The sequence below is a fragment of the Mobula birostris genome, chromosome 12 (assembly GCF_030028105.1).
Source record: "Mobula birostris isolate sMobBir1 chromosome 12, sMobBir1.hap1, whole genome shotgun sequence".
Classification (NCBI taxonomy): Eukaryota; Metazoa; Chordata; class Chondrichthyes; order Myliobatiformes; family Myliobatidae; genus Mobula; species Mobula birostris.
The window spans coordinates 59886033-59898116 of record NC_092381.1 but is presented as its reverse complement, the minus strand read 5'-3'; the positions used below and the strand labels follow the sequence as shown (position 1 = coordinate 59898116).

The 12084-nt window shown below is 41.2% G+C and overlaps 1 protein-coding gene across 2 annotated transcripts in view; it reads right to left on the bottom strand.

Annotated features, from left to right (window-relative positions):
* dnai4 (dynein axonemal intermediate chain 4) overlaps positions 1-12084 on the bottom strand; it is a 99218-nt gene that overhangs the window by 65253 nt on the left and 21881 nt on the right. For both annotated transcript variants that reach the window (XM_072274693.1, XM_072274694.1), the window contains one exon: positions 6918-7104. In XM_072274693.1, coding sequence (XP_072130794.1) covers positions 6918-7104 — 187 coding nt within the window. The remainder of the gene's footprint in view (positions 1-6917; positions 7105-12084) is intronic.

Sequence of the window (12084 nt, the reverse complement as noted above, 5' to 3'; positions counted from 1 at the left end):
AACTCATTTAAACCATAAAGTATTCTTTGTAGGTTCTAGCCTACAAAGTACCCAGGACATCTTTAGGGAGCGGTGTCTCAGAAAAGTATTAAGGACCTCCAGCACCCAGGGCATGCCCTTCTCTTACTGTTACCATCAGGTAGGAGGTACAGAAGCCTGGAGGCACACACTCAGCGATTCAGGAACAGCTTCTTTCCCTCTGCCATTCGATTCCTAAATGGAGATTGGATCTTTGGACACTAGCTCACATTTTTAAAAATCTATTCAATATACGTAACTGGTTTACTTGTTTATTTATTATTATTATTTTATTTATCATTATTATTTCTCTGCTAGATTATGTATTGCATTGAACTGTTGCTGCTAAGTTAACAAATTTCACGTACATGCCAGTGATAATAAACCTGATTCTCATAATCGATATTAGATTTCTTCCTGTTTTTGTACCCCGTATTCCAAGACCTTAGTAGGATTTATTATATTGGGTGGGGTAAACAGATGAAGAACAAAATAATGAGACCAAAAGACAGAATAGGCAATAGACAATAGGTGCAGGAGTAGGCCATTCGGCCCTTCGAGCCAGCACCGCCATTCACTGTGATCATGGCTGATCATCCACAATCAGTATCCAGTTTCTGCCTTATCCCCATAACCTTTGATTCCAAATGAAGAACAGCACTTGATAAGTAATTTCATCTACTTATAAAGTGGACCTTGCATCTTACTATTATTGAATTAAGTTCCATCCAAAAGCCCAATTATTCTACCTTTCCAGATTTTATAAAGATCAGTTGGTTTAGCTCAGCAGCGAATATCATTCTTAAACAACTTTACATACATATCTATTCCAAATAAATATAATTCTTGTATATCTATTAGTTTACCATCTTCATTTTACCTAAACAAGACTATTGGTTAAAAACAGAAAAGGCTTGGAAAATTAAGAGAATCATAAAGTCAGTTGTACAGCAGCCCAACTTGTCTATGCCAACCAAGATTTCTATCTAAGCTAGTCCCCTATTTGCCTCCATTTGGCTCATATCCCGCTATACTTTTTGTATCCATGTAGATGTCTAAATTGTTTTTAGACATTTGAATTATATCCGACTCTACAGCTTCCTCTGGTAGCTTGTTCCACATATCCACCACCTTCTGTGAAATAAGCCCTTATTAAGACTTTCTCCTCATCTTAAATCTATGTCCTCTGGTTTTAAACTTCTCTACTCTGGGAAAAAGACAGTGACCTCCAACTTGTATACACCCCTTGATTTTATATACCTCTGTAAAGCCACCCTTCAGCATCCTATTCTCTAGGGAAAAAGGTATCAACCTATCCAGCCTCTCTTCATAAATCCCAGCAATGCCTTCATGAATCGTTTCTGCACCATTTCTCACTTTAACAGAAAATTTTGGCCTCCCTGTTCTATTTCCTTTCACCATTTTGTGTAATAATCTAGTTTTAGTAAATAGTATATAGAAATTCAGTCATAAAACTTAGTTTATACCAGTGATACACAACTGAAAGGTTGATTCCCCACAACTCCCCCTTTAGACTGAGAAATGAAAATGAACATTTCTGAGCTCCTTTCCCATCACTCCAGAAATTCAACTAAGCGCATCTTGTGTGAGCCAAGTTTGCATGTTTGAAGCAACTTCTGTTTTGTTGTGCCTCAAATTATGTCATAACTCCATGGAAATCTCCATTTGGATTGTTGCTTAAGAAATCAGTCAATGATGCCCTGCAACAGCTGGCACTTCCAGGATAGCTAGTTTTTACAAAGCAATTCTATCATTTAGGGTATTTTCCTTCACACCTGTCCAAATTAACGACCCTAGCCACTCACTATTCCAGATACCCCACCCTGCAAAAACTCATTCAGGTAGGTAGCACCCCTGCCCCCCACAACCCCATATCTCTCGCCCCCCCCCCCCCAGTCGACCTCCAAGGGTGTATGTAATACTTTGTTTAGTGACTTTGTCTAATCTGTAAACCAAGTTGGGTATATGCAGAAAATGTGATATTAAAATATGTACTTATATTATCTATTACAACTTTAAGCAAGTCTACAGGGAGTTTGGCCTCATCATTGTAGGACATCAAAAGGGTAGCTCCTTAGCAGCTAGCCAGCTAGTTTAAAGAACATTAGCTATGCTAATGAACAAATGACACCTGTTAAACTCACCTCAACATGCCTTTTACATTTTAACCCACCACGGGCAATAGAAAAGTCACTGTTGCAAACAGTGCAGCGAGCAACACTGTCATTATTTTTGAGGTCGACTGTAAAGCCCACGCACAGAAAAAAATGATAGGTCTACTCACAGAGGTCCCCAACCTTTTTTGCACTGTGGACTGGTTTAATATTGACAATATTCTTGTGGACCGGCCAACCGTTCGGGGGTGGGGGATGGTGGTGGTGGTGTTAATCACAATCAGACGATCGGGATACAGGTGATAAGTCAACTGTAAGTCACTTATAGGTGGCTAATACACTCAATTTCATTTCTAAAAGGGTTTATCTAACGAATTTAATATTAAACACACAGCAACACACATAAAAGTTGCTGGTGAACGCAGCAGGCCAGGCAGCATCTCTAGGAAGAGGTGCAGTCGACGTTTCAGGCCGAGACCCTTCGTCAGGACTCTGATCCCAGCTCTCATCCAAAGTACTTGGTGTCCCTAATTAAACACACAGCACATATTTTCCTCGCATGAATATAGTGATAAATCAATTATAAGTCACCTATAAGTCAATAGCATCATAACATTTTAAGTAACGTTTGGATATTAAACACACAGTGCATATTTTCCTCGAATGAACGTATAAAATCATTGCAACACACCAATATCACTGAATCAGTGGGAGCCCTGGGCTTGTTTCCCTGCAACAAGACGGTCCCATTGAGGGCTGATGGGAGACAGCGATACTCGAAGGGGGTTCCTTATGTCCAGTCTATTCTGCAATTTAGTTTTCGTTGCATTCATTGCAGAAAATCCTGCTTCGCAGAGATATGATGTTGGAAATAGAAGCAACGCTTTCAGTGCTTTCGTGGCTATCTCAGGATATTCAGCCTTGACTTTGATCCAGAATGCCGGCAGAGATGTTATGTCAAACATACTTTTCAGCCCATCGTCATTTGCAAGCTCGAGGAGTTGATCTTCTTCCCGCGCTGAGATGGAAGACGCGTGGGTAATGACCTCGCGTGCGTAATAACCTCGTGCGTTCAAGTTCAACAGTGGGTGTGACAAGGAATGAGGAAAGGTGCAGCTGACTCATATCATTTCATATCGCCAAATCATATGGGTTCCTCATGGCCCAGTGGTTGGGGACCACTCTTAGCACGAAGAGAGACCAATCAGGATGCTCGCTCTCGTTCTCCCTCTCCCTCTCAAAAAAAATTGATTTCCGGGATATTGTATATAATTTCCAGGTGTCAGGGAGCCACTATCAATATGCGGGAGACTCCCAGAACTTCCGGGAGAGGTGGGAAGTCTGCTATTCTCACTTCTATCCCTCTGCCATGCACATTCCTATTTACAACTGCCGAGCATCCTTGACCCCAACTTCTATGAAATTCCAAACTTCACAATCACTAACTCATTGGTAGTTTGAAGTCCCCAATCCTTTAAACTTCACAAAGGGGTATCAAACTACATCAACCCCAGAATGCATCAATTTAGAGTCAGCTGATCTCTGCCCAATACCGAGGACCTGAATGGACCTCCCTCTATCTCCCAATTCACCCTCATTCTCGTCCTTGTGGGAAGGAAAAAGTGTAATTGCTATTCAGTAACATTTGCTGCCATAGTTCTAAGGTGTCTCTGATGTTTTTTGTGACAGACTCACGATAAGAATGTTAGATGCTCAGTCATACAATACTCATGCATGCAATGCAGAAACAAAAGACTACAGATGCTTGAATCTGGAACAATAATCTGCTGGACGCACTCCGAGGATCGAGCACCATCTGGGGAGGGAAAAGATTATCAATATTTCAGGTAAAACCCTGCATTAGGGCTGAATGGAGAGCTGAGATGGCCAAGACAAAGAGGAGAAGGAGAACCCAAGGTGATGGGTGGACAGAGAAGGGGGGGGGGGGGGTAAGATGACTGGGTGGAGTTGGAAGCCGGTGACAGGTGAATGATAGATGGACCAACACACAAACTGCTGTAGGAACTCAGTGGGTCAGGCAGCATTTATGGAGGGAAGTAAACAGATAATGTTTTGGGCTGAGACTCTTCATCTGGCCTAAAAGATATAGGGAAAGAACCAGCATAAAAAAGTGAAGAAGCAGCTCACAGGTGTTAGGTGAATCCAGGTGAAGGGGTGGGGGCTGACAGTTGAATAAGGAAGGGAAGAAGCTGGGAAGTAATAGGTGGAAGAAACAAAGAGCTGAATATGATGGAATCTGACAGAGGAAGCTGGAGCATGGAATAGATGGGGGAGGGCATAAGGTGAGGAACCAGTGGGTGAAATGTGAGAGTGTTGGGCAAATAGAGAGGGAAGAGACAAGATGAATGATGCAGGTAGAACAGGAAGAGAGAGCAAAGGGACAGACAGAGAGCAGTTACCAGAAGTTTGAGAAAACAATGTTCATGACACCAGGTTGTAAACTACCTGGGCAGAAAACTAATCCTCCAGTTTGCGTTTAGCCCAAACTTATCAGAGGAGGAGGCACAGGACAGACACGTTGGTGTGACAATGAGCAGGAGAATTTAAAAGGCTGGCAACTGGAATATCCAGACAGCCACAGTGGAGGAAGTGAAGGTGCAATAGATAACAATGGGGAATTTGCATGTAAAACACTGTGCCCACTGGAGGGGTTACTTAGGGCACTGGACGAGCTACTGGAAGGGCTACTTAGGGCACTGGATGGTGATGAGATGTAGAAGAAATATGTTACACCTCTTGTGCTCACAAGGGAGAATGCCTCAGCAGCAACCATTAGACCAGGGAATCACAGAGAGAGTGATCCCTGAAGAAACCAGAAAGAGGAGAGAGAAAGACATGACGGATATGGATTGATATGCTGGATACATAGGCTGCCGGGGGGGTGATAGGTGAAGACCAAGGAAACTCTAACTCCCTTCTGACTGGGAGGGGTGAGGGGGAACAGGGCAAAGGCAGAAATGTGGGAAATAGGGGATATGCAAGTGAAGGTTCCATCAATGGGGCAGGGAGCCTGGCTTAATGAAAAATAGGATATCATGGAGTACAAGACATCATTTCAAGTACAGATGCACCAGAGATGGAGGAACTAATAAAAAAAGTCTGGCATCCTTACAAGTTGACAGGGTGGGAGGAATTGTAGTAGGAGAAATGTTTATTTATTTATTGGGATACAGCATGGAATAGACCCTTCTAGCTCTTTGAGTCATGCTGCCTAGCAACCCCCAATTTAACCCTAGCCTGATCATGGAACAATTGGCAATGACCAATTAGCTTATTAACTGGTACATCTTTGGACTGTGGGAGAAAACTGGAGCACCTGGGGGAAACCCACACAGTCACAGAGAGAACATACAAACTCTTTACAGGCAGTGGGAAGAATTGAACCCAGGTTGCTGATACTGTAAAGCATTGTGCTAACCACTACGCCACCGTGCTGCCTGAGTGAATAATCTGTATCCTGACATGGACACAAAAAGGACAAGAAAGGGAGAAAGGTGTCAGAAATGGACTAAGTGAATTTAAAGGTGGGGTGGCAATTGGAGGCAAAGAGAGAGAGAGAGGAAAAAAAGAGGCAGATGGAATGAGATGGGGTAGAGAAGTGTGAATTTTGGACTCAGCTGCTGGAGGAAGATAAGCTGAAACACAAAGGTCTACAGGAGCTAGAATCTGATAAGTAAAGAAGATAATGGGAACTATTAGGGGAGGGGTGAATGGCAGGTGAAACCAGAACTAAAGCCAGATTTTTAACCTGGATCTGACAAGTACTGTACAAGACACCGTGTCAAAAAGCAATAGAGTAGGGATACAGGCCCTTCAGCCCACTGAGTCCATGCCGACCACAGTGTTGAGATTCATTATTTGTTCCAGTCACCTTCTCAACTCCTCGTCATGCAACATGCCACTTAAATAGATACGAGTGGATAGTCAGAATTGGTGTTGTTCCTGGAAATCAACAGCACTGTTGAATTTCAAATGTCATTGCTTAACAATGCCATTGAGCTATTAACACCGAACTGTTACGTTTGACATCCAGTCTCAGCCTCATTGGAATAAGGAGAAGGAGTGCAGAAAAGTGCCTTCAATATATTGCGGGTTCCCAAAGCTCTTCCCAGTCAGAACAGAGGAATCTGGGATTGTACCCCATTGGGCTCTATTAAGGCAATTAAATAATTGTATTTATTTGTATCTCAACTTCATTTAGTCACCATTTCTTTATCTTCATCAAGCACACAAATACACTTAAGGTGCTTTTTTGAAAATTTCACTTGATTAAAAAAGCCTTCCAGATCTTCAGCAATCCTACTTTGAAGCCAGCATTAATGGCTGAAACCATTTTCTTTCTCTTTCATGATGATGCATCGGAGAGGGGAGCAAAAAAATGTCTACCAATGGTTTAAAGTCCCTTTTATGGCAAAGTTGAGTTTGATAACCTTATTGCAGCAGTCCCCAACCACCAGGCCATGGACCGGTACCGGGCCCGCAAAGCATGTGCTACCAGGCCGCAAGGAAACAATATGATTTGGTGATATGAAACGATATGAGTCAGCTGCACCTTTCCTCATTCCCCGTCACGCACTGTTGAACTTGAACACCCTCCCCCCCCCATCAGCCGGTCCACAAGAATATTGTCAATATTAAACCGGTCCGCGGTGCAAAAAAGGTTGGGGACCCCTGCCTTATTGGATGGAAAATTCTTTCCACAAATGCTAAATGTTCACTTTAAACATGATGATCAAAGCCTACCTGTGTTACATGCCATCCACCTGCACTATAACCTTTATCTATGAATTTGTCTGCTTGTAGACTTATCCTTGGGCGACCACTTGATCCCAGAAAGCTCAATGAGTTCTTTTGGCTGTGCTTACTGCCTAGGTTTCCGATGCTGCCATGTATAGACTGTTGCTTCGTACTTCCTCCAACTTTAGGTAACCTAGGGTGTAAAATCAAAACACGGTATTAATTGTTTTGGTAACAAAATTTGTAGTATAAAAAAGACATTTAAAGTTCAAATTTCACAGTAATTTGTATTACCAAAGTACATATATGACAACATATACAACCCTGAGATTCATTTTCCTGTGGGCATACTCAGCTAATCTATAGAATAGTAACTATAACAGGATTAATGGCAGATCAACCAGAATGCATAAGTTAACAACTGTGCAAATGCAAATATAAATAAATAGCATTAAATAACGAGAACATGAGATGATAAGATAAAGAGTCCTTAAAGTGAGATCATTGGCTGTGGGAACATCTCAATGATGGGGCAAGTAAGTGTAGTTATCCCCTTTTATTCAAGAGCCTGATGGTTGAAGGGTGGTTACTGTTCTTGAACCTGGTGGTGTGAGTCCTAAGACTATTGTACCTTCTACCTGATGACAGCAGTAAGAAGAGAGCATGGCCTGGGTGGTTGGGATCTCTGATGCCAAATTACTTAGATGTGCACCATACTACTTGCCCAATACATTTGTCTTCACTGTTTTTAATCAGGAGCAACAGACCTGTAGCCACAAGCACTACATCCTATTATGACATTCTTTAAAATGTTTCCCCTAAAAGTCAGGTTTTCCAAAGAAAAACCATATCGCCTGCTATTTCACAAAGCAAAGTACAGTGGATTGAAATAAAACATAAAATACTGGAAATATTCAGCAGACAAGGTAGCATCTGTGAAGACAAATAATGTTAACACTTTATGTCAGAAGTGTTTCTTCCGGTGCTCCAGTTTCCTCCCACATTCCAAAGATAGACAGGTTCATAGGTCAATTGGTCACTTGGGTATAAATGGGCATTGCAGGCTTGATGGGCTAGAAAGGCTTTTTACTGTGCCATATTAAATAAATGTGTTAAAGTGTTTATTTTTATTCTCCATACAATGTGCAGTGGTGGAGTGTACTGCAAGGTATGAATAGGCCAGAAGTTTAGATTCCAAACCCAATGAATCTGGTATCACTCGCATTTTTATACTTGAAAGGACTTCCATGCAATAGGGGCAAACATTAGGAAAGCACTATTTGAGAGAAGAGAGAACCCAAAGTTACTACAAATTTTGCTAAAATTTGAAGCAGTTGTTAAATATTAAGAGTATTTTCAGGAAAAAAAAAAGCTTAAGCATCATGCGAAAAAATGGAACAGTCTGACCAGACCACCATAGAATCAAACTCACTTCACTGATCCTATTGAAGTGAGGGTGGCAGTGGAGGGTGGATTGGAATGCAAGAATACACGTTTCAGAGTACATAAATGGAGAAATTGTTACAATGTTACTTTAACCAAAGGATGTATTAATAAGCAAGAAAAATGTTCAGACCTAATCAGTCAGCTATGGAATATTAATTACTCATGTTTATGCTTCTTCCTTCACGCAACTAGAGCAAATAATGGCGCAAATAATGGCACAAAAATTGCACATTAAAATTGTGAATTAAGATTTAATAACATTAAACAAATTCACAATGTAGAAGCTTGTGGCAGAAATTTGCAATGTACAGTACCTTATTGATAATACCTCAGAGCACTGTAGTTTGAGAAGTTTTGCATCTTCTTCAGTAGTAAAATATTTATTGTATAGTACAGGTGGAAACTAGAAAACTTGATGGTTGAATCTTCATACAAATTTTAGTGAACATTGATTCTTGCAGACTAGATTTTACAGTATCAGCACACAGCATCAAGACTGTTTGATAAAAGTTATAATGCAAATGCTGTGAAATATTTCTTTGAATTAGAAAGTGTAAGAGATACTGCTCGGTCATCCACTAAAATCAGAACTGATCCTGTGTGCAAAAGGATTGTTTTCTCATTCTCTTATGTCCTATGGCTAATAAATCTATCCATCTCAACCTTAAATATGCTACATTAACATTTTTGTAATTTTACCCACGTATAACCCTTCTGGATGAGGACTCATAGACCCACAGACTCACAGACCTATAGATCAGCACAGCATGGCTATTCATTCCAAGAAACTGTACAACTCCATTCAGTAAACTACCAAATCTTTGGAAATTGCCAGCTCAAATAGCACCTAGTTCAGCAAGCGTCTAAAGACAATTACTAAAATCAAGAGAGCACACTGACATACGACACTGCATTAAGCCAGATAATAGCATTAAAGCCACAGCCACTTTATGATATGTATATTAAAAAGAAAAAGGCAAATATTATTTACAGCATGTATCAACACCTACAGAGTTTAACTGTATCATGTGTCTTCTTCAAAGTACATATACAGTATGTCACTATATGAGATGTATTTTCTTGTAGGCATACTCAATAAATCCAATAGCCGTCATGGAATCAATGAAAGATCACAACAGGGTGGGCAACCAGTGTGCAAAAGACAACAAACTGTGAATACAAAAAGAGAGTGAGTGAGTAAATAAATAAATCAATCAATCAATCAATCAGTAGATTAATTGATTAATTAATTTAGAGGACCTGGGATGGAGTCCTTGAAAGTGAGTCCATAGGTTGTGGGAACAGTTCAGCGATAGGCAAATAAATCTGAGTGAAGTTATACCCTTTGGTTCAAGAGCCTGTTGAGAGATAACCGTTCCTGAACCTGGCTGTGCGAGACCTGAGGCTCCTGAACCTTCTTTCTAATGGTAGCAGCAAGTACAGAGCATGGCCTAGGTGGAGGGGGTCCCTGACGATGGATGCTGCTTTCCTGCAACAATGCTCCATGTCGATGTGCTCAATGGTGGGGAGGGCTTAACCCATGATGAATTGGACTGTACCCACCATTTATTTATTAAGATACAGTGCAAAATAGCCCCTTCTGGCCCTTCAAGCAACGTCGCCCAGCAATTCTCAGATTCAATCTTACCCTAATCATGGGACAATCTACAAAGACCAATTAACCTACTAACTGCTATGTTTTTGCACTGTGGGAGAAACCCGGAGCACCTGGACAAAACCTACGCTGTCTCAGAGAGAACGTACAAACTCCTTACAGGCAGTGGCAGGAATTAAACCCTGGTGGCCAGTAGTGTAAAGTGTTGTGCTAACCACTATACTCCCGTGCTGTTCTTTTTTCGTAAGATTTTCCATTCAAAGACATTGACGTTTCCATACCAGGTTGTAATGTCAATATACTCTCAACTACACATCTATAAAAGTTTGTCAAAGTTTTAGATGTCATGCCTAATCTCATTAGGAGTTTGAAGAGATTTGGTATGTCATCAAAGACTAGCAAATTGCTACATATATACTGTTGAGACAGGTTGCATTATAGTCTACTGCAATGACACTTTCAAGGAACCATATATTTGAATTTCTAGGTATCTCAACACTGCTTAGGGCCTTACCATTCACTGTGAAATCCTTACCCTCATTTACCTTCTTAAAATGCAACATCTTGCACTTAATAGAACCTACACAGTTCAGGAACAGTTATTATCCTTCAAAAATCAGGCTCTTGAACCAAAGGGTTCACTCAACTTCACTTGTCCCATCACTGAGTTGTTCCCACAGCCTATGGACTTAATTTCAAGGACTCTTCATCTCATGTTCTCAATATTATTATTTTTTTTCCCCTTTCTCTTTGTATTTGCACACTGGTTGTCTGCCCTGTTTATGTGGTATTTCATTTCATTGATTGCATCATGGTTATGGAAATTATTGAATATGCCCACAAGAAAATGAGTCTCGGTTGTATAGGGTGACATATGTGCTTTGATAATAAATTTACTTTGAACTTTATTTGATATTCCTCAGCCCACTCACCCAGCTGTTCAAGATCCTTCTGTAAATTCTGATAATCATTTTCACTGCCCTGGATAACCTCTATTTTAGTGTCATCTGGACACTTACTAACCATGTTTTGTACAGTCTCAGCCGAATCATTGATATAGATGACAAACGGTAATGAGCCTAGCATCAACCCCTAAGGAACCCACCAGTCATCAGCTTCAGTCCAAAAAGACAACCCTCTAATTCCTACCATCAAGCCAATTGTGTAAACAATTAGCCAGCTCTCCACGTACTCCATGCATTCTGACTTTCCATTGCAGACTTCCATGCAGAATCTTAAAGGCCTTACTTAAATCCATATAGACTAGGTTTGCTTCGTTGACTTCCTTTGTTAAAAAAACTCAACATAATTCATGAGAAGTGATCTCCCACCAAAGCTGTGCTAACTATCCTGACCAGGTAAATGGGTAACTGTCATGAGAAGAAAGGGAAATGGGCAGCCAGTACAGAGTACCCCAGTGACCAATCCCCTTAATAATGTACTTAGAATACTATTGAGGAGGACAACCTACCCGGGGGAGAGGTTATCCACAGTGACCGGGTATCTGTCTGGTGCTGTGGCTCAGAAGGGAAGGAGAGAGAGGAAGCCTGCAGTAGTTACAGGGGTACTCAAACTTACAGGAGTGGACACAAGGTTCTGTAGACATAACAGATACAACTGGATGGTATGTTATCTCCCAGCTGCCAAAGTCAGGGACATCTCAAATCAGGACCATGACATTTTAAAGGGGATGGTGAGCAGATTGAAGTCTTGGTACATATTGGCACCAATGACATATGTAACACGCTGTAAGGGTTCACTGCTAATGTAATGGTTTTTTGTAATGTTCACTGCTGAAATAATGGTTTCTCTGTAGCAGCAATGTTTAGGTTATGGCTGGAGATAACAGGATTGTAGATGCATGTTAGCCAATCAGAATTTTGTTGCCCTGTCTTGTGATTCTGGAAGCAGTTGATTTTGCAGGCTTTTGCCAGAGGGAGAGAGAGAGATAAAGAGAGAAGCCGTGAATGGAGAGATTTGGTAGACCGCCGGACAGGGTGGACTTGGCGCGGGGGTCCGAAGGTCGGCGACGCTCGGAGACCGATGGTGGAAGAAGGACTACCGAGTGAGCTCCAACTTTGTGCACAGACTGCTTAATAAGATTTGGGCACT